This window comes from Heliangelus exortis, chromosome 1, assembly GCF_036169615.1.
Source record: "Heliangelus exortis chromosome 1, bHelExo1.hap1, whole genome shotgun sequence".
Classification (NCBI taxonomy): domain Eukaryota; kingdom Metazoa; phylum Chordata; class Aves; order Apodiformes; family Trochilidae; genus Heliangelus; species Heliangelus exortis.
The window spans coordinates 197522122-197544603 of NC_092422.1; the positions used below are offsets into that span (position 1 = coordinate 197522122).

General features: G+C 47.8%; 1 protein-coding gene across 4 annotated transcripts in view; it reads left to right on the forward strand.

Annotated features, from left to right (window-relative positions):
• PPP6R2 (protein phosphatase 6 regulatory subunit 2) overlaps positions 1-22482 on the forward strand; it is a 97698-nt gene that overhangs the window by 52981 nt on the left and 22235 nt on the right. For all 4 annotated transcript variants that reach the window (XM_071734281.1, XM_071734278.1, XM_071734280.1 and 1 more), the window contains exons 6-16: positions 4099-4164; positions 5479-5591; positions 11080-11193; positions 12320-12446; positions 13549-13701; positions 14358-14561; positions 15228-15292; positions 18550-18665; positions 20248-20333; positions 20671-20751; positions 20899-20996. In XM_071734281.1, coding sequence (XP_071590382.1) covers positions 4099-4164; positions 5479-5591; positions 11080-11193; positions 12320-12446; positions 13549-13701; positions 14358-14561; positions 15228-15292; positions 18550-18665; positions 20248-20333; positions 20671-20751; positions 20899-20996 — 1223 coding nt within the window. The remainder of the gene's footprint in view (positions 1-4098; positions 4165-5478; positions 5592-11079; positions 11194-12319; positions 12447-13548; positions 13702-14357; positions 14562-15227; positions 15293-18549; positions 18666-20247; positions 20334-20670; positions 20752-20898; positions 20997-22482) is intronic.

Here is a 22482-nt window from a genome sequence, read left to right on the forward strand (position 1 = left end):
TCCATCCTTAGAGACTTGTATGGGCACTCAGCCATGAAGGGAAGTCTTCATTTTTTGACAGGAAAGTCAGGAATCCAATTGGTTTGACATCAAATATCTGTACCAGGGAAGGAGCCTTCAGGAGAGGGACTGATGGTGATGATGGAGCTGTCAGTGCCAGAGAAAGCAGCCTGGCACAGGAGGTCCAGCCACATCCAAGCCATGATGGTCCAAGGGTGGCCCCAGGGGTGATTGCTCAGTGCTGGTGAGGCCATGGAGATGCTGCAGTACTGGGACTGGGATAAATGCAATTACTTTTAATTCTGATGCTGAAACAGTGTTTGAACTGAGCAGTGTTTTCCCTAGATGGATGGCTTCCATCCAGGAAACTTCCAAATATCCAGGTTTCCAAATACCAACCTTCCATTAACAGCAGCTTGGGGTGGGTTGTGTCTTAACCCCTTCCTGTCAGGCTACTCCTGCCTTACCAGAATGGCAGATCTGGGAGGTGAGGGGCTTCTTGCTTCCCCACAGGAAGGAATCTCCAGCCACACTCATCAGCTGCCTCTGCTTCCAGAGGGGGGTTTCAGGCTCAGGTGACTCCCTGCAGGAAACCTCCTTGCTTGTTGCCCCTGAGCCATCCTGCCTGTTCTGTAAGTGCACATCTGGTGGTGAAAGGGCTTCTCACATGTTGTCACCTTCCAGCCACTTCTGCCTTGGAAGCCTCCACCCTCTGATTCCTGGGTAGGCTCTGCTCTTCCTTCTTTCATGCAGAAATAGGGTCCAGAAAACTCTGTTACATACAATCATAGAATTTTCAGGATTGGAAGGGGCCTTTAAGCTCATCCAGTTCCAACCCCCCTGCCATGGGCAGGGACCCTTCCCACCAGCTCAGGTTCCTCAGAGCCCCTTCCAGCCTGGCTTTAAAAACTTCCAGGGATGGATGGGGCTCCCACCACCTCTCTGAGCAACCTGTGCCAGTGTCTCACCACCCTCATGGACAAGAACTTCTTCCTAATATCTAATCTAAATCTCCCCTCCTCTATTTTGAAACCATTGTCCCTAAAAAGTCCATCACCAGCCTTCTTGTAGCCCCTTCAGATCCTGCAAAGCCACAGTAAGGTTTCCATAGTCTTTGAAAACTAAAGATCCTGTTGCAGTTCAGTTCACCCAGAACATAATACTCTGTTGTCTCCTCCTCTCCACCCCTGACTCCTATCACTGGCAGCCCAGCCATCTGCTGGGGGTGGGGGACATTATCTGCCCCAAACAAAGCACCAGGCACTCCCTGAGCCTGGGGCCTCTCTCAGGACCTCCAGGTGGGGGCTCAGATGTACTGGTGGTGGGACCCATGTCCTCATGCACTGCTCCTGCAGACCTTTGCAGCCTCCAGCACCATCTCCCTGCCCCCTCTCCGTGCCCACTGCCTCATGAACTGCCAGATCCCAGTTGGTCTGGACCAGTTTGCCATGTCCCACTTGTTTGGGGGGCCCAGGTGCTCCCCAGCCCAATGCTCCCTGAGCAGGAGGCACCAAACCAGAGCCTGGTTTGGTCACAGACCACAAACAGCTGCTGCACCAAGCACCTCCTCCTCCTCACTGCCCCTGCATCCCACAGGTTTCTTTTCCTGCATAACAGTCCAGGAGGTGCTGAGGGCAACACTCCTGTCTCCAGCCTGCAAGGGTCACAGGGTCATGGTGTTCCCTCAAGCAGGCAGCTGCAGAGTTTTCCTTTCCCTCTGAGTGCCAAGGTCCATCTCTTCAAGAGCAGCCTCAGGACAGAGGAACTGACATCTCCCAGCTTCATTAGAGGCTTCTGAATTCCCCAAACTGTGGTGTTGCTCTTCTGATCTGCAAAGATTCTTTCAGTTGGGCTTTTCTTTTACTTTTGAATTTCATTTTCCATGTCCCCCTGGATCCCAGGGTGAGTAATTCCTGTGTTCAAATGGATGCTCATGGATTCATCTCATGGTTTAGGTTGGGACTGTAGAGATCACCTAGTTCCAGCCACCTGCCATGGGTAGGGAACCTTCTCATGTTTCCCTCTCTTCAGTTTCTGGGGCCACCCATCTCCCCCAGAGTCTGTTGTTATGGCAGTCAGGGCAAGAAGAGCAAACCTGCTCATCCCTGAGCCTCTGTGACTCCCAGTCCTCATGAATTTATCCCATGTGGGGCTTGGGGAGGGTGTTGATGTAGAATTGAGTTGAAACCAAGAGTTTCAACTTGAGTTGGAGGGCTGGGATTTGACTTCTGCACTCTGCCAGGGGAAGAAAATACCCTGAGTGCAGGGAGCAGCAAGCAGGCTGAAACACCCCCTGCTCCCTAGGTTATTATTGGAAGAAAGGGAACTTGCAGGTAAAATTTTGCAGGCTGTGTTTTGTTTTCTTCTTAATTGAACTTGTGCAATTAGTTAATGCTGTGGGAATGCCCAGGGAGTGCAGGCAGGATGTGGGCTCCTGGGTGCTGTGAAATGGGACATGCAAACACACCACAGAGAAGAGCAGAGCAGAAGAGGGGTAATTTGATTGTCACAGGCTGCCAGCAGGCATAATGGAGAGGTCTGAGCAGCTGCTTTTTAGAAGATAAAAACGAGGAGAATTTCATTAATCTTGATGAAGCTGTTTTGGTGACTTGCCAGTGACAGCTACCTGGGCTGTCAGCAGCAGGGGAGGAGGTGAGGAAGGGCTGAGAAAAGCTCTGTGTGGACTGAAGGAATCACAGAATGTCAGGGGTTGGAAGGGACCTCTGGAGATATCCTGCCAAAGCAGGAAAGATCCAGGAGGGAATGGGTTATGGCTTTGTTAGTGAAGGTGGAAGGCTGATGTGCTGTGGCAGAGCAGGGATCAGCTCTGCTCAGATGCTCTTGGGGGTTCAGGAGTTTAATGTTGCTGCTGGGAAACCAGAAACCAGTGGAAGAACCTGAGACGTGTGGGTTGGTGGAGAGACTGGGGAGGGAAGTTGTCTCAGGAGCCCAGTTCTGTGAATTTATAAGCTGGATATCATGAGGAAGAAATTGCAGAAATCAGATCTGAAAATCTGGTCTTGAATGAAACGCTTGGTTTCCAGCTGTGTGCTGGGAGGAGTTTTGGACAGTGCTGCTATTTCTGCAGTAATAAGGGACACCAGGAAGGAGACAACTTGATAGGACAACAGTAGTGTTTGTCATTGGAAAAATCACTGAAATAGTGATCAGGAAGTTTTGTTTTAAGTCAGACATAGACAAGGGTCCCCATGGCATCTCAGAGGAGAGGAGGAGACCTGTGGGCAGTTGTTGAGCTGAGCTGCTAAAGAATCAACGTGAGGATTGTAGCTGAAGTCATGTGAATAGATAACCAAAAAATGAGCATTTGAGGGAGAAGATATGCACAGAGCTTCTTATAAAGAAGTGGAGGGCAGGAGACTGTTCATTTTCTCCATGAGTCATCTGCAGAGTGATGAAGGTATCACAGCATTGCAGAAACCTCCAGAGGCATTTTCCTTTTAATTACTGTTTGGTCAGTCATTACCAAACCAAGTGAGGATGCATGAGTTTGACTGATGAGTTTGATTGATGCCAGACATCAGCCACTTGTCTGGGATGGAGACCACAGAACTCTGAGTGAAGGTGGGTGGGAATGAGAGGGTGATTGTGGAGCTGAAGGTGGGAAGGGAGGTGCAGGGAGGCAGTGTTTGCTGGTGAGGTTTGCAGGGGGCAGGACAGGGAGATAAAGGGATGGCTTGCAAAGTCTCCTGAGGTGTAACAGCATCACTGCTGGGTCACCTCAAAGCCTGGGAAGTCATTTGGTGTAAACAGTGGTAAGATTGAGAGTGGGAAATGGCAGGAGGAGGACACGTTGGTAATTTATGCTGATGCTGCTTTAGATCAGATGGTGTTGGGCTGACGTGTTCCATGTTTTCCAAAGGTATTTGGGTTTTCAGGTCCCTGGGCAGGGTGTAGGTACTGATGCATCTCTCTGCCTGGGGGGATTGTTAAACTGCCTGTGGCTTGGGTTGTGAAAGAGAAGGAAAGGGCTTTCCCCTCCTGACAAGCCTTGTGTTGTGCAAGGCTTCCTGAAGATCCTCTTGGTTTCAGTTCTGTGGTATCAAACCAGGATTATCTTTCCCCTTCCTTTCCCTCCAGTGGCTTAATGAAGCAAAGATCATTCAGAGACTTGTGGAACTGATCCATTCAAGCCAAGATGAGGACGTGAGTATGACAAGAGCAAGTTTTGTCTCTGTGGGTAGCAGGTCCTGTGAGGCCCAGGAGAATCTCTCCTCATACCTGGGTGACTCATGGAAGGAGATGATCTGTGTGGATGGACATCCCATCCTCTGGTTGCCAAGCTCAACACTGAAATGTTTTGTTGTATTTTTAATTTGGTTTTGGCTCCTTTTGCCAAAAGGATTCTCTGAGTTCATTCTGCTGCTGCATCAGTTCATCTTGGGATCTGCAGTCAGTGGCAGCTAACTTGGTTTGGAGTAAGAATCTGCTGTTTGAAACAGGATGTTGAAAACCTTTAATTACCAGCTTGCTGAAACTTTCAGTTCTTTTTAGGCCATAAATCAGTAGGTATTCTGTTACAAAACCTGCAAGATGCAGTTCTCTGAGCCCACGGGAGGATCACTGAGTAATAAATTATACAATAAATTTGTCTTTCTTTTTTTTTTCCCCAATAATTTTTACAAAACACCTGAGCCACAAGCTCTAGGTCTGGATTTCAGTTCCCTACACTAGTATTTCCTATTTGGCTGCTGAGTGCTGTCCCAGATGCTGAGCAGAAGAGCCCAGGGAGCTTATTTTGGCTGGGATTGGGGTGTTTGATCTCAGATCCCCATGGGTGCCAGCAGCAAAGCAAACTGGATGGCACAGGATTCTTTTGGTACAGTGTTAATGCTGACAATTTGATTCCCTCAACTCATCACAGCAAAAATTGCCCTTCTGAGAGAAAGAAAAGGGAAGCAAGGAGCTGATTTGTGTATCCTCCCCTGAGCTGTTACAGGTGGATGCTGAATTAGGGTGTAGGATCTTCCATGTTCCAAAGCTCCCGTGAGTCTTTGATTGACAGGCAGTCAGACAATTCATTTATCTAAACACTGCTTAAAAACCCTTTAATACATAGTAATTAAATTGTAAAGGGTTTTATCAAGTCATTTGTTTTTCTTTATTCAGGGAACCTCCTGAGTAGTGAGCATGAAGAATGAAATACTTGCCTTTGAAATGTGCAAGTTAACACACTGGAGGATTAAAAAAAGAAACCTCACTTTCTGCAGTCTCTAACTGCATTCAGTTGCTAAGTTCAGGAAGACCTGCTCTTTGGTTTTAAATCCCATTAATGCTTCTAATGATTTGCATCAGTGCTATATTTAACAGATGAATAAACTGGAGCACGGTGGCTCTGTGTTGTGAAAAATCCTGATTTACTCAGCTTCTTGCATTCCCAGCACTGTTAAAGTGTCTGACAGGCAGAAGGAGCCCAGCTGAGGCCTCAGCCCTGATGTGTGCTCTGTGGTGTTGTTACAGAGGCAATCCAATGCTTCCCAGACCCTGTGTGATATCATCAGACTGAGCAGAGACCAGAGCAATCAACTCCAGGATATACCTGAGCCTGATCCACTTCTCACAGCACTGGAATCGTAAGTCCTTCCCAGAGAACTGCTGCAAACTGCTCCTGAGGTCCTCACCTCCTGATTGCTCTCTAGAGACACAGACTATGCCATCAGTTGTCTTTTGCTTAACTCTTCTCATTCGTGCCAATCATTCAATATCATTTTTTAAGCATCACTGAAATGCCTCAGATCTCTGGGGCTCTGGGTGAAGCAGGAGATGGGGGTTGGTGATCCCCAGAGCTCACAGCCAGGCAGTACCAGGGGCTGTGTTGAAGCACTCCCAGAGAAGCTGGAGGAAAGGGAACTGCTGTGGTGGAGGAAAAGCTCATAAAAAAAGTCTTAAAATTCCTGGCTTGCCCCTGTTCCTTGGTGCCAGGTGTGACTCCAGGTGCAGGGCTTCAGGCAGGGTTGGCCCAAGCTGTGGCTGCTGCTCCCTGATGGGGTTGCTCCATGTGGACAGGTTTCACATCACCAGCTTGATCAAAATGGGGAAGAAAATGCAGTGCCACCAGGAGGAGTTTCTCTCCACAGCATCTCACATGTCCCCCTGTGCTTTGTCTTGTGGGGGGCATTGTCCTCCCAGCCCTTGCTGAGCTCTCCTGGCACACTGCTGTCCTCTGCCAAGCTGGGCTCAGATCTCAGCTGAGGAGTTCCTGACCCAGCTGAACCTCGGGCTCTCTGCACTGCCACAGAGGTGAAGTGATGCAGGGACACTGCCTGAAACATCTCCCCTGGCACTGTCTGCCTGTTCCTTGGGCTGAAGGATTCATCTCCCTGCTTTTATTCTCCAGCTTTGGTTAAACCCTGAAAGAAAGAACCATGCACACTCTAAATGTCTCCCTAGCCCTCCCTGGTGGTTCAGGAGCTTTGTGGCTGGATGGTGAGAATTCACAGAATCACAGAGTGCCAGGGGTGGGAAGGGAGCTCTGGAGAAGTTGGGGCATTAAAATGCAGCCAGGAGATGCTGACATCTGATCCGTGCTCTGGGGAGTGTGGGTTAAAACATCAAGATTTCCATCAGTCTGCCCAGGTTAAAATCCCTTGGAACACAACAGCTGGTGGTTGGTGTGAGCTGGAGAAGGAATTGTTTCAAAGAGATTGTTAGGATGTCTGGAGTGTGGTTTTCAGTTGTTTTGAGCAGGCTCAGTAACAGCTCTTTGCTTCTTTTAGATCCTAAATGCACTGTGAAGGTGCTGCTCTGGGCACCTGCAAAAGCTTCACCTGAGCCTTGTGGGATGATGTGACCTGTCCCTTGAGAAGTGACACTTTGTCCTCTGAAGGGTGAAAATAAACACTTCTGGGATCACTGAGTGTCAGGGGGGTGGGAAGGGAGCTCTGGGGATCCCCCAGTGCAACCCCCCTGCCCCAGCAGGATCCCCCCTGCAGGGCAGCCCACACGGGAACACATCCAGGAGGGTTTGGAAAGGCTCCAGAGAAGGAGACTCCAGCACCTCTCTGGGCAGCCTGGGTCAGGGCTCCCTCAGCCTCACAGGCAAAAGTTTATCCTCATGTTGAGGTGGAACTTCCCATGTTCCAGCTCCAACCCATTCTCCCTTGGCCTGGGCACCCCCAGAAAGAGATTGTCCCCTTCCTCTTGCCCCCCACCCCTCAGCTCTTGATGGACATTCAGCAGATCCCCTCTCAGCCTTCTCTTCTCCAGCCTCAACAGCCCCAGGGCTCTCACTCTTTCTTCCCAGCAGAGATGCTCAAGTCCCTTCCTCACCCTCCCAGCTCTCCCTTGGCCTCTCTCCAGTAGATCCCAGTCTCTCCTCAACTGGGGAGCCCCAAACTGGAGCCAGGATTCCAGGAGTGGTCTCCCCAGGGCAGGGCAGAGGAGGAGGAGGAGGAGGAGCAGAACCTCCCTGGATCTGCTGGACACCCTTCTCCTGGTGCCCCCAGGACATGCTGGTGGTTGGAGCTGAGGGTCTCAGAGATCCTTTCCAACCTTCATGATTGTGTCAGCTCCACAGGGAAGATCTCCAAAGGGAGAGGTCTTTGGGTTTTATCAGGCCTGAGAGTTGGGCTGGGAAAAGAAAAAAAGCTGTTGTGGTTCCTGAGTGTTTGGGCTGACTGTTGTGAAGGTGACATGAAATGGTACCAGGGTACAGCTGGCAAAAAGAGCATTTGCAGTATTTCAGGGGGATTCAGTTATATCCAGAGATAGAGGGTGTTCTCTGGAAAAAAAAAGGATGTAAGGATGCCTGGGGTCCCAGCTAGCAGTGCTCAGCACTTCTTTCCAGAAAGTGCCTGCTGTGTGTCCAGGAAGCTTCAGTGAAACTTTGAAGAATTTTTTAAAATTTAATGTCAAAATCCAATTTTTAATTGAAAAGTCTTGTTGAAATTTTTAGTGTTGTTGTTGGGTTTATTGTTGTTCCTGGTTTTGTTGGTTTGGTTTTTTAAATCCAGAGCTACTCTGTTGTATTACCAAGGGAAAAAATTGATGAGAAACTTGCACATTCAAAAAATACTTTATTAGGGGTTAACTCCCAACTAATGTTAAGTATGAGTTGTGTGCCACAAAATGTTGATTTTTCAAGTTTGGTCTCTTCCCCAGGCTTTGTTTCTTTGCTCCTTATAACTGAGTTTTAATTTACTCCTGTTAACATGTTTAACACATCTGTATTTGCTTCAAACCTAAAACAATTTCCTGCATTTCCATGAGATTAAAACAAAAAAAGGCTCTTCCAGGCCTGAAGGAGCCATTTTGAAACCAGAGGCTTGCAATGAATAATGCAGTGTCTGTAACCAGGGCTTAAAATTCCTCTTCTGGATATTTTTGTTGACCCAGAGCTTTCTCAGTCCCTGTGGCAGGGCTGCACCTTGCTCTGGTTCCTCTTGGTGAATATTGGGGTGGGGGCACCTCTGGGACAGGAGCTGATGGGTGCTGGGGGGAGCAGGACATGAAAGGAGCTGAGGAGCTGAGGTCCCTGCAGATGTGCTCAGGGTCTGGGATCGTTGAAGCACAGAATGGGTTGGGTTGGAGGGACCATAAATCCCCCCCCAGTGCCCCCCCTGCCATGGGCAGGGACCCCTCCCCCAGCCCAGGGGGCTCCAAACCCACCCAAGGTGTCCATGAAAGCTTCCAGGGATGAGGGAACCCTAATTAATGCTCCTTGACTTAATGAGCATGGGATCCTGGAAGGGTTTGGGTTGGAGGGGACCTTAAAGCTCCTCCAGTCCCAAGGGGACAATGCAGGGACCCCTCCCCCAGCCCAGGGGGCTCCAAGCCCCATCCAACCTTCAACCCCTCCAGGGATGGGGCAGCCACAGCTTCTGGGGGCAACCTGGGCACCCAGGGGCTCAGCACCCTCACCCCAAACAATTTCTCCCTCCCTCCCTCCCTCCCTGCCCAAGATCTCCTCTCCATCTCCCCTCTCCCAGCTGGAAACCCTTCCCCCTCGGAGGGTCCCATCCCTCCAGGCCCTTGTCCCAAGTCCCTCCCCAGCTTTCCTGGAGCCCCTTCAGGCCCTGGATCTTCCCCAGGGCTGACATGGAATTCTGCCCTGGAAGGAAGAGCTGCTGTTTCAATGCCTGCAGCAGTGGGGCAGCTCTCACCTCCTGTCCCAGGCCCTCTTGTAATATTTTGTGATGAACAGCACAAGTTTGGGATCTCAGTGCAGATGGGATCCCCTGGAGCCTTCAGCACCTCCCCAACCTCTGCCAGCCTGGGCTGGGATTCCAGCTGGGTCATTCCACCTGGGAAGCTCAGGAGCTTCAGCTGGGGCTGGGAGATGTGTTGGGCCATGGAGAGCATGATACTTCCAGACTCTTTAGGTAATTTTAGGGTTTTCTGCCAGTTTTAGAGTTTCTCAGTAGTTTTGGAGGGGATGTGGAGCTCTTCTGTGCATGGGGCAGGAGGTTGCTGCCCATGGTCTGTGTGAGAGGCTCCGACACCACTGGCAGAACTGGAGCACATTTCCTTGGCTAAAGAAGGAATTGGCCAGAGCTGCAGTTTGAGGTTTGGTTCAGAGGGGTTTTGGCTTCTCCCTGTCCCTTCACTCCCTCCCAGATCCCCTCACTGCCCTGGGCTCTCTGTGTAACAAACACTACCTGGAGCTTCCAGGAGGTAAATGAGAAGGTTTCTGCACTTCCAAAAGGCATTTCTAAAAGTCATGATACCACTTCACTGCTTGGGAGAAAAGACACTTTAGAAAATCTGATTTTCTTGCATGCCTTACCTTTCTGCTGAAGGTCACAGCTCATTATTTTTCTTGGCCAATTTTCCTGAGCATTGCTGGTAACCTTTTTTCATCTTTGGATAACTTATTTTTTTTAAATCTATGAATCATGAATTAATGATCAGCTCGTGCAGCAAAAAGGGACTGTGATCAGGGTTATGGAATAAATATCAAATTTAGATTTTCAATAACTGTTGGCTCTTTAATCACAGTAAATTGTTATTTCTTTCTCTTGACTCTGCCTCTTGTGCTTGTGCTGATGGACTCTATTTAGATGCTACTTACTAAAATAATTTTCTCTCATGCATTATTCATGTTGGGTTGTGTATTACATTTTAATCTCATTTTATGCAAATGTAAATGAGAGGTTTTTTCCTCCAAATGTTAGAAAATTGTAAAAATTGGACCGTGAGCTTGAGTGACACTGATTTCAGCTGGACGTGTGGCTCAGCAAGCCTGGAAAGGCACTTGCTGAGTAGTGGGGTTTGGAGACCTGTCAGTAAAATCCACAGAATTAGGAGGAAAGGACCTGAGGCAGAGGTGGGCACGGCTGCAGGGGAAGCTGTGGCTGAGCAGCAGTGCCAGCCTGAGCCCTGCTTTCCTCCTGGCTGTTGTTATCCAGCAGGGCAAGCAGTGGAGAGAGGAGAGGAAGGTGACCTGAGCTCATTATCCAGCTCCAAGGCCACGTCCAAATCATCCTCAGTGCTGGAAAGAACCAGTGTCCTGGTTTATTCCAAGCCCAGCAGGCTGCAGCTCTTCACCTGGGGATGCCTCCACCTGGCCCCAAATCTGTCAGTGCTTGGAAGGCTGCTTAGCCCAGTTTGAGGGCTCGAGGAGATGGGGAATTGATGGAGATAGTTCCAGGGATGGGAGCTGAGGCTGCTAAAACTGTGCTTGTCCTTTACAGCTTGATTTGTTGGCCTCTGTTTCCAGGTCCTGGATCATCTGCTGCCAGTGGGCAGTGATAAGGATCAACTTGCCCTGTTTAGTGTCTTTCAGCTGCAGGCCTAGTGGATTATTTCAGGCTTCATTGTGGGTAACACTTGGCTTGGCTGCCAGTCTGTAATTAAGAGGTATATCCTGTTGATAAGGAGAAAAACATCTTGGTTTGGAGTCAAGGTGTCTGTAACCAGGTCTTGCCTTAGTGACATGGAAGCAAGTTGAGAAACCTGGGCCAGAACCATTCTTCTCCTGTCAGAGCAGAGGGGAAGGGCTTGATTCCTGCTCAAAAAGACAAATCACAGCCTTTTTTCCCCAGAAGTGGCCATTTTGTGATTGAAGCAGCTACCAGGGACACGCAGTTGTTACACTGGTGATGTGTGTGTGTTGGTCAACAGGCAGGAGTGTGTGGAGCAGCTCCTGAAGAACATGTTTGATGGAGAACAGACTGAAAACTGCATTGTGAATGGAACCCAGGTTCTTCTGACACTGCTGGAATCCCGGCGCTCCGGGTGAGTCTGCACCCACTGCTCCAGGACAGCTGGGGAAAAAAGGGAATTTTTTGTGCCTGGTGTCAAGTGCTGTCCAGCAATGAGGACCAGAAAAGGTGTTTGCAGGGCTGTACCAGCCCCTGGCAGTTGTACCAGGGGGGAACCAGAAAAGTCCTCTCTGCACCATCCGAGATCTTAGAGCAGAGTGGGGAGGAATCTGGGCTTTGTGCCTCAGCTGGGTGATGGGCTGTGCATAGATATATAACTTTTTTTTTTTTTTTTAAGTTATATCCATCTTTTATTTCTTTTTATGGAGATAGAGGAGAGTGAAAAAGGCAGAATAAGGTTCTGAGGAGGAAGGGAGATACTGAGATCCTCCTTTTTTGAAAGAGGACAGAAGAGGGAAGGGTGAAAGAGATAATGGGAGACTGAAAGAGGAACTGGAGAGCAGGACAGGAGAGGGCACTGGGCACACAGGTTGCCAGTCAGAAAGTTGTGCAGAGTTAAAACTAAAAAGTTCAGATACTAATTCATCAGCTGTGTCTTGGGCCCAGGATCTCTGAAGGTTTTTGGAGGCTTAGGGGGCTCCCATCAAGCCCATTCCTGGAATGACATTTCAGTACTGGAGTGAAAGCATTCCTTTTGCTCCAGTGTCAGACTTTGCTGTTGGAGAGGGCTAATAATAATTGTAATTCACTGCTTACCAACACAGAGGTAGGACTCTGAGCACAGCTACATGCCTGCTCAGGGCTTTCAACTGCTAGTATATTTACGTGCCTCTTTTTAAGGACTTGTAGAAGGCTACAGGTTTAAACAAATGTTTATAGGTAACTCTTGCTGATTTAATTTGCTTTTCAAATGTTTGAGAGGTTTAAAAAGCCAGGAAGCACTTCAGTCATTTGTCAGCTCTGCAAACAGCTTATTGTCTGCCTTCCCACTCAGCTCATTCCCAGACTGAGGATGTGAATATCATCTTGCAAATGATACATTAATATATAGTGTGGTTAAGTAAAGATTGTAGCTGAACATTCTTATTTTTAATACTCGTAGCTATTTTTCAACAGGAAATGACCAAGATGGACAGTGGGAATGGGGACTCTTTTAAGATTTTGTTAAATCCTAACTGTTGTGCTTTCCTTATTTGCAGAGTGGAAGGACTGATGGACTCATACACTCAGGGATTTGAAAGGTCTTACACTGTCAATAGCAGCATCTTACATGGTATTGAACCAAGGCTAAAGGATTTCCACCAGCTGCTGCTCAGTCCTCCCAAGGTAAAGCCTTTCTCAGGAGCAAATTTCCAGGTTTCCCTCTCCTGATGCACAGCTTCCTGCATGATTTTGGGAATCACCATGTGCTGGAACAGGCAGACTTCTGAAGAGAAGTTCCTGCTTGATCATGGAATCACAGAATGGTTTGGGTTGGGAGGGACCTTAAATCCCCCCCAGTGCCCCCCCTGCCATGGTCAGGGACCCCTCCCCCAGCCCAGGGGGCTCCAAGCCCCATCCAACCTTCAACCCCTCCAGGGATGGGGCAGCCACAGCTTCTGGGGGCAACCTGGGCACCCAGGGGCTCAGCACCCTCACCCCAAACAATTTCTCCCTCCCTCCCTCCCTGCCCAAGAAACAGAATCCTGGAATGGTTTGGGTTGGAAGAGAACTGAAAGCTCAGCTCATTCCAACCCCCCTGCCATGGGCAGGGACACCTCCCTCCCAGATTGCTCCAAGCCCCATCCAACCTGGCTTTGAACACTGCCAGGGATGGGGCAGAGACTCTTTTCCTGGGCAACCTGGTTCTAAAGCTCAGCACCCTCACCCCAAACAATTTCTCCCTCCCTCCCTGCCCAAGATCTCCTCTCCATCTCCCCTCTCCCAGCTGCAAACCCTTCCCCCTCGGAGGGTCCCATCCCTCCAGGCCCTTGTCCCAAGTCCCTCCCCAGCTTTCCTGGAGCCCCTTCAGGCACTGGAAGGTGCTCTAAGGTCTCCCCAGAACCTTCTTTTTTCCAGGCTGAACACCCCCAACTCTCTCTGGGTTGAGGTTTTGTAATTCAGGGGCTTAAGGACCAGGCAGTCAGAATTTAAAGTACAGGGCATTCAAGTGAAAAACCAAGGAGCAGAGATGTTGGGACTGGTGGCTTGTGTAAAGATGGTCAGGGGTGAAGAGAAAGGAACTTCCAGTTAGTGGATATTTGAATTTAAATCTCCAGTTTTGGAAGCACAGATCTCAGGAGTGGCCACACAACACAGTCCTGTGTGTGAGGAGAGGGCTTAGGTTTATCTGCAGGGCTTATTTATGAAATGATCTCCTTCAGCTGTGCACACCCACCCAAAGAGGTGCTGATCTTTGTTGAGGTGTTTCTTACCTGTTTCCTGACAGAAAACAGCAATCCTAACTACAATTGGTGTCCTGGAGGAGCCCCTCGGGAACGCTCGTCTTCACGGATCTCGTCTCATAGCTGCTCTGCTTCACACAAACACTCCCAGTATTAATCAGGAACTATGCAGACTCAGTACTATGAATTTATTACTTGTGAGTAACAACACAGTGTGAATGGGGAGGGGGGGTTGCAGTTCTGCTTTCCCTTCCAGCTCTTCAGTGTTAGGTAGTTTGTTCCTTGTGTGCCAGCATCCAATTATTTTTCTCATCTGCTGAAAGCAGAGCTCAGGATGGCTTTGGTCACAGAAACACAGCTGCTCAGGAGTCTGAACTGAACCTCCTGCTTCACATTTATTGTTACAGCAGTTCAGTAGTGAGTGTGAAAACCTGGCTGTGGAGAGGGCTTGGGGGTGTTGTGTGTATCAGTATCATGTTGTGAGCTGAGCTGGGGACAGGGACATCTGCAAACTGCCACAAAACCTGAGCTGCCTTGCAGACAGTTCTTTTGGGGCATAGAAATTTAGTTAATAGTTTTCCTAATGACTGATGTGGCCACAGAGCAGGTAACATCTTTTCTGGGCTGTGTACAAGAGACTTTCCAGGGTGCTCAGTTTATTGGGAGCTACAGATGGTGGCAGAGCCAGCAGAGCAGTCAGCCCAAGTGGATCCTGTGGCACATGGGTTTGTTCCAGTGGAATGCTGGTTAAACAACCAGTTGGGCAGTGTTCTAGTCTCATTTGATTAATAAAAATGGGAAGGTGTACCTAGAGTGATTTATTTTGTTTTGGTTGTTTCTCATCTCGTTCCAGGATTTATTTTTTAAATACACGTGGAATAACTTTTTGCATTTCCAAGTGGAATTGTCCATAGCAGCTATTCTCTCCCACTCTGTGCAAGAGGTAAAAACTACTACTAATGACACAGAAAACAAAGAAGAGGTGCTGAATGGAAACGTGGCCACAGAGAATGTAGAGACTCCAGAAAACAATACTGAGAATATCATGGTTACTCATGTAAGTCTGGTCCTGTCACCTGAGAGCTTCAGACTCAAGGGTTCAGCCTCAATATCCATGGACAAGGAGGTGTCTGTGCATGTGCAAGGGTGTGGGGTTCATTGGAAGTGTCCAGATATAACCTGGGGCTGTCAGCTCTGGATGGAAGTCTGTTTGCTTTGGTACTTTTCTTTTGACCATCCAATTACCAAATAAATACAGCACCCAGCTTATCTAATGGGCTTGTGGACCTGCTTTTATTTATTTGATTGTTTGTTTTTAGTGAAGATCCATATAAACTTTGAACAAAAAAACCAACTCCTAGCCACAAGTAGCTCCTTACATTTTAGCTTCTACATTGTGGCCCTAATGATGGAAAACTTCTGTAGTGTTTGTAAAACAACCACAATGTTCCTCCTTGCTGCTCAGGGGAGGCCCAGAAGCAGCTGGAGGTGGTTGTAGGTGTTACTCTTTTCCCTGATTCTTTTGAGAAGGAAAAAAAAAAATGAGAAGAAACTTGAGCTCTTGGGAAAGATAAGTGCTGAACTTTAAGTTCTTGTTCAGTAGGAATGAGGCAACAAACAAAAGCTCTAGTTCAGTGCAGCCTTCCTAAGGCATGAGTCTTACTTTGGCAAACTTCTGAAATGTTCTTCCTCTCTCTTTTTTTTTTTTTTTCCTCCCCTTTAGCTGTTCCAGAAGTGCTGCCTGGTGCAAAGGATACTGGATGCCTGGGAAGCCAATGACAAAATACAGTAAGGGAGTTTGAGCTCAGAAGGCTCTTGTTTTACAGCTCCACGTTTGGGATATTGCCTTTACAGTATTTGGGTCATTAACACTTTAATGGTGTATAAAATAATAGAGATTTCCATTGTGGTTTGGAATTAGGATTATTTGCATGTTCAAAAGCAGATTCACCAGGTAGGCATATCAGTTGGAAGCATGATTTTTATTTAAATGCTTCTAACATCTCAACTCAAAATCCACAATGTGGTCCTTTCTTGCATTCTCAGGAAATCACATAGCATCCCCATTACAAAGAACATTAACTTGTGTAAATCTTTTTTTTTTAAATGCCTACTTATATTCTCCCTAGAGTGAGCAACTGTTTGGAAGTTGAGGTGGACAAGAATTTTTGCCCCAGCTTTGCCTTACATTTAATATTCCCACTTAATAAAACAGTTGGGCTTCGTGCTGATTGCAAAAACACAAGAACTAAAATACAATACAAGAACTAAAATAAAATAATTTTAAAACCCCCTAAAAGATGTAAAAATAGAAAGATTACCTAGGCTTCTGTTTCAGTGTTCATCTAAATGTTCTGGTCCTCCCTCACTATTTTGAGCTCTTTATGGCTTCAAAGTGCTTTGTAGTCCCACTGTAATTATTTTAGGCTTACTGTCAGACCATAATTGGTGGGTTGGGGTTTGGTTTGATTTTTTTTTGTTGTTTGGTTTGGTTTTAGGCTTGGTTCTTTTCCCCTCTTGCAATCCCTTGGGCTGTTGCTAACAAGTTTTGCTGATGGTTTTATTGCACAACTCTCCTCGTGCAGAGTTTTGTAGGTAACAAATATCTGTGGTTGCAGCTTAAGAGTTTTCCTAATTAAATTAGATAGGAACTAGAGTTCATACATATTTCATAGCAAACAGTTCCAGTCACTGCATTGGAAAGAATTTTAATGGCAAAACACTGAGTTAGCAGAGAGGCCTCTGAGCTGGTGTGCTTGAAGTCTGAGTTTATGTGAAGGCTCTTGGGTGTCCTCAGTGAGGAGATGGGGTCAAGTCCCAGGGACAGAGATTCCAAACTGAGAGCTTTAAAATCATCAGCAGGAATGGTGGTTAACATGGTTTCCTGTTGGATTTCTTCTTGGTTTCAGTGGAAGTTCTCCTTAGCTTTACTTATTCTGGCTGTTTCTTGATAAAGGGCTCTGTCAGTGCTAGAACTGAACTCGTAGTGCAGTCCTCTTGATCTGCCTGGGCCATCAGAACTTCCAATAAGTCAGTCTGGGCAGCAGTGTGAGGTGATAAAAAAACCACTTTTCAGTCTACCAGGTTTATTTTTATCCTCTTCTTATTTGTGTGAGTGTGGTCACCACAGGGTTGGTACCAAACACTGCAGAGTTGAACCAAAGCTGAGGTTCCAGCAGCAGCTTCAGGGCTGCCCAGCTCAGGAGGAGTTCTGGCCATGTCCTCCCAGGGTGCACAACCCCAGGAGGCAGAGACATCACCAGGCACTGCTTTTATCACCTGGGATTTTCCAGCAAGCTGAGCTTTGCAGGAGTGCTGAGGAGCAGACACTGGGCAGAGCTGTAAGGACAGGGCTCCAAAACAGAGCTTTGGGCTCAGCACCTCCAGGTTAGAGGCAGAAATGCTGTTTCTGAACATGGTTCTCTCACATTTCTTCCCCCAGTGCTCTGCCACAAGGGTTTACATTGTTCTTCCCAAATCTCACCAGTCCTTTTTTGGATCCTGTGGACAGCAGAATTATCTCAGGCTCTTCATCCCCTTGATTTTTAGAATCATGGAATGATTTGGGTTGGAAGGGACCTCTGAAGGTCCAACCCCCTGCAGTGAGCAGGAACACCCTCAGCTAGTTTGCTTTTTGCTGTCCATTGAAAAAGAACCACTGAAAATTCAAAGAAAAGTGACTTTTGGACTCAGTGTTAGCTTTTTCCAGGGTTTGTTTGGTTTTTTGGGTTTTTTTTGTGAAGCAAAATCTTAGTGGGTGTGGATTAGTGTCCTTTGTCCTCCTGAATTCAGCTGCTCAGTGCTTCAATTGCAAATAAATCCCCAGAGCTTTTCCAGTAGTAGTGATGCAGATTCTTATTGATGAGAGTTGTCTTCAGTGGAAATGATAACCAGATGATTTATTTCTGTGCTGGGCTTTCCATGTACCCAATTAGCTTGCTCCTTGTAACTTCAGTTGTACCTGCTGCATTCAAACATGGAAAAATGCAGGAAGCTTCATCTGTCCCAGGGAGAAACTCATCCTTGTGCTCTGCCTGCCCCAGCCAGCAGTGCTCCTGCTGCTGCCCTGCTCAGGGTGACCCTGTGGAGCTCACAGTGCACCAGGGGGGAGCTCTGAGTGTGTCTGGGTCATGACAGTGATCCTGACCATCCCCAGAGGTTCCTGCTCCTGACCATCCCCAGAGGTTCCTGCTCCTGACCATCCCCAGGGGATCCTGTTCATGACCATCACTTTGGGGTTCCTGCTCCTGACCATCCCCTGGGGTTCCTGCTCCTGACCATCCCCAGGGGTTCCTGCTCCTGACCATCCCCTGGGGTTCCTGCTCCTGACCATCCCCTGAGGGTTCCTGGTCCTGACCATCCCCTGGGGTTCCTGCTCCTGACCATCCCCAGGGGTTCCTGCTCCTGACCATCCCCAGGGGTTCCTGGTCCTGACCATCCCCTGGGGTTCCTGCTCCTGACCATCCCCTGGGGTTCCTGCTCCTGACCATCCCCTGAGGGTTCCTGGTCCTGACCATCCCCAGGGGTTCCTGCTCCTGACCATCCCCTGGGGTTCCTGCTCCTGACCATCTCCAGGGGTTCTTGCTCCTGACCATCCCCAGGGGTTCCTGCTCCTGACCATCCCCTGGGGTTCCTGCTCCTGACCATCCCCTGAGGGTTCCTGGTCCTGACCATCCCCAGGGGATCCTGTTCATGACCATCACTTTGGGGTTCCTGCTCCTGACCATCCCCAGGGGTTCCTGCTCCTGACCATCCCCAGGGGTTCCTGCTCCTGACCATCCCCAGGGGTTCCTGTTCATGACCATCACTTTGGGGTTCCTGGTCCTGACCCTCACCAGGGGATCCTGGTGCCTGGTCCTGACCATCTCCAGAGGTTCCTGCTCCTGACCATCCCCTGGGGTTCCTGGTGCCTGGTCCTGACCATCACCCTGAGTTTCCATCCCCAGGGGTTCCTGTTCCTGACCATCACCAGGGGTTCCTGGTGCCTGGCCATGTGGCTACTGGGTGCCTGGCCATGTGGCTACTGGGTGTTTTCTCTTTTTCAGGGCAGAAGGTGGCATGAGGAGAGGCAACATGGGCCACCTCACCCGGATAGCCAATGCTGTGGTGCAGAACATGGAGAAGGGCCCCATGCAGACTCAGATCAGTGAGTTCATTAAAGGTGTGTGTTTCTTTCTGCATTCCTTTCTCTTTCTGCTTCACAAAATAACCCATGTAGGCATTTTGGAAAAACTTCTATAGCCTGTATTCTGAGAGGGTCCCTTTTAGGGTGCAAATAATTTGTGGTTAAATATCACAGTTTCCCATCATGTAAAAAAAAAAAATAAATATCTAGACCAAATTTTGTTGCTCTTCATTTTCATACAATTCCACTGAAATTGTCAGAACTTTGTTTTGGCAGCCAGAGGCTGGAAGTGTCTTTTTTTGTGCTACAGAATGGTTCTTCTTACCCAGATTTAGGTGTGCACTTTGAGTGTTATTTCCAGTGGTCTGGGGTGGTTTATAAATGAAGTTTCTGCACTTCCTTGCTCTTGTACCTGTCCCAGAAGAAGAGACACAGCAGAGTAAATGGTGGCAGAGGCCCCCCAGCTCTGCTTTGCTGGAGATGCTCCTGTTGCCAGGCTCTGTCCAGCACCATCCCTTCAGCAGACTTTATTTTGAGAAGGAGTTCTAGGTGACATTTTTATGTCAGAGGAAAGGAGGTTTTTCCATCTCCATCTGTGAAGGGAAACAATGAGCACAAATGTGAGCTGAGCTTCTGGTTTTGGCATCCAGCAAACGTATCAGGAGATAATGCAGAAACTTGGTGTGTTGTCACATCTGTGTGAAAATATTGTGGCAAAGACCAAAAGTTCCACAAGTCACACTTATTTCTGTCCCATGTTTTACTGTACTGGGTCTGGCTGGGCTCTCCCCTTGTTAAACTTAACTTTAACCCATGAGTTTTTCCCACTTTTGGTCCTCCACTTCTCTGCCCCATCCTGCTGTGGGAGTCAGTGAGCAGCTGGCTGGGTGCTCAGTTCCTGGCTGGGGTCAACCCACCAGAATCCCCATGAAAGAAAAGGGAGGAAAAAGGAGGATGGTGCCCCATCCCTGGAGGATTTCAGAGCCCTGGAAACATGGTGCTGAGGGAGATGGGTTAGTGGTGGATTTAGCAGGGCTGGATTAGTGGTTGGATTCCATGATCTTGAAGGCTTTTTCCAACCACAATGATTCGGTGAAAAGAGTAGAAGTTCACCACATATATGGTGAGTTTTGGAAAGTTTGAAGAATGATAGAACAGAATCATGGAATGGGTTGGGTTGGAAGTGACCTTAAAAATCATCCAGTTCCAACCCCCCTGCCATGGGCAGGGACCCCTCCCACTGGACCAGGCTGCTCAGAATCTCATCCAGCCTGGGCTGGGACACGGCCAGGGATGGGGCAGCCAAGTTTTTGTGTCTTTAGCCCAGTGTAATTCCACCAGCAGGGTGAGCTTGTTAAGAGCAGTAACATCTGACTGGTCACCTAATGAGAGGTGTTCCTGTCTCTGCAGAAATCTTCAGAAACTGATGAGCAAACTCAGAGCACTGATAGGATGTGGGGTCACTTGGGTTCAGGTGTCTGTGTCTGCCCCAAAACTGCAGTGGGGTGAAGTGACTTGATGGTGCTTGGGTCCTTTCCAGCCTGAAAGAGTCTGTGGAAGATTCTGTGGTTTCTCATGAGTTGTTGTGGTGATCCTCATGGTGACTTTTGTGTTCCAGAGCTACCTGAAGATTGCAGAGGGAGGTGGGAGAGTTTTGTGGAGGAGACCCTGACAGAAACAAACCGGAGGAACACGGTCGATTTGGTGAGAACTGGGTGGGATGCTGTGCCTGCTGCAGGTGGCTCTGCTGGCTTCTGGGCTACCTTTTAACTTGAAAAACAAAGTTTTTTTTTCTTCTTTTGCTTGTTTTTATGAAGCAAACTTGCAGGGGCAGAGTGTTTGTGGAAACCACAATCCGTAGAAGTTTGTTAAAGAGCAGCAGCTCTGATCCATGTGGGTGAACGTGTCCATGTTTCTGAGTTATTGACTGTGGAAGTTTCTGCCCTCTGAGGAGCTCAGGCCTTGGCTGACTGTGTGGAATTAGATGTATTTGAGCTTTCTTAGCTTTTGCTTATGCTTATTTTTGTTATATTGTTCTCAGGTCAGCACTCATCATCTGCATTCTTCCAGTGAGGATGAAGACATTGAGAGTGCTTTTCCCAATGAACTTTCTCTCCAACAGGTGAGTTGCCCACGTGCAGTGGGCAGTTTCTCAAAGTTCATCAGTTTTCTATGATTTTAGTGCTGTTTAGTGTGTGTGTTTTCAGGCAGCTGAGCTGCACATCTCTGGCCACCTCAGTGACAGCTCCCTTTGTGCTCCTTTGCTCAGGCTTTCTCCGAGTACCAGATCCAGCAGATGACAGCAAACTTTGTGGATCAGTTTGGCTTTAATGATGAAGAGTTTGCAGACCAGGATGATAATATCAAGTAAGTCTAAAACACTTCAAGAGGTTTATATGTAGCATTTAAGCCTCTTTGCATCTGATCTTCTTTCTTCTGGTTCAAGTTTTAAAAAGATCCCTGGGTATCTCCTTGGGTTTGAGACAAACAGAAGACTGACCAGTGGAAAACCTTTTTTTTCTTTTTTTTTGATCTTTTTTTCTTTTTGCCCTGATCTTCAAAGGCAGTTGTAGAACCAAGGAGAAAAGGGCTGCTTCATTCTGAAGAGAAACATTTTTAATAAAACACACAATTACTACCCAGCCATATTCTAAAATAAATTTAATTGCACAGAAGGCAAAGCATGAGAGCTGACTCCAGGCAATTACACAGTGGCATTAAGCCCTTGTTGAAATGAGGAGTAGAAAGAATAGCATTCTGATGAAGTCCACAGAAAATTGAGCCATTTCCTCTCCTGGGAATAAGGAATCTGAGATAAAACAGAGCAAATAACAGTTCTGAGCAGGCAGATGTAGGTGGAATTACTGTGACTTGCTGAATTCAGTGTTCAGAAGTGATGCTGCTTTTAGAGCAGAACTGCAGTAATCTAATTAAAACTGCAGCTCATCTTTTCACCTGAAAAACTGCAGCTAAGGAAATTACTGGGACTGTAATTACCCTGCTTGTCCATCATGGGTAAGAAATTGGAAACCATTGAGTGTTTACACTTAGTGCCAGGAGGGTGTTCCAGGAGGACACCCAGCATGTCCCCTGCTCATCTCTTCTGCCTCTTCACTTCCATCTTGTCTCAAGCAGAGGAAATATTTGTCATCCAAGGTGAGGGGGAGAGAGGTGACAGGACCTGCTGGACATTATGTCCTGGGGCTGATGCTCACAGCTTGGGGATTGTTGGGCTTCAGAGACCTGCAGGATCCTGGAATGCTGACAGAAACTGGAAGGTTTTAGCCCAGAAAGCTCTGGGCATGCCACAGTGTTCTGAGTCTGGCTGCTCCAGATCTGGTGTCCTGAGGATGCTTCTGCTGGTTCTGCTCAGAGCCTGTTTTTAGCAGCTGCTGGGCCCATGAAATCCCTTCACTGAAATGAGTGTGGGAATAGCTTGGCTGCTTCAGGGCTGCTGCCAGGTGTGAATCACAGAATCACAGAATGGGAATCAGAGTTAGAAGGTCATAACATCCTTAGGGTCTTAGAAATTCTGTTAAAGTGTCTGCCAAGTAGCTGGGAGCTGTGTTCTAACAAAGATTTTGGAGTCTTTATTTCCCTTTTTTTTTCTTTTCCTTTTTTTTTTTTTTCCCTGAGTATTATAGGTGCCCAGAACCTTAATAAGGCAAAAAAAAGAAAAAATCCAGACTAGAATAAGATTTTAACTTAAAATAAATCACATAGTTTTTTAAAAAAGTAAAATACTCTTTTAAGAATAGCAGGAAATACTGAAGTTCTGAGCAGGTGGGCAGAGGGGAAGAAGCAATTTCTGAGGCAGCTGATGTCCCTTTTGCAAATTAACATGAAACTGAAC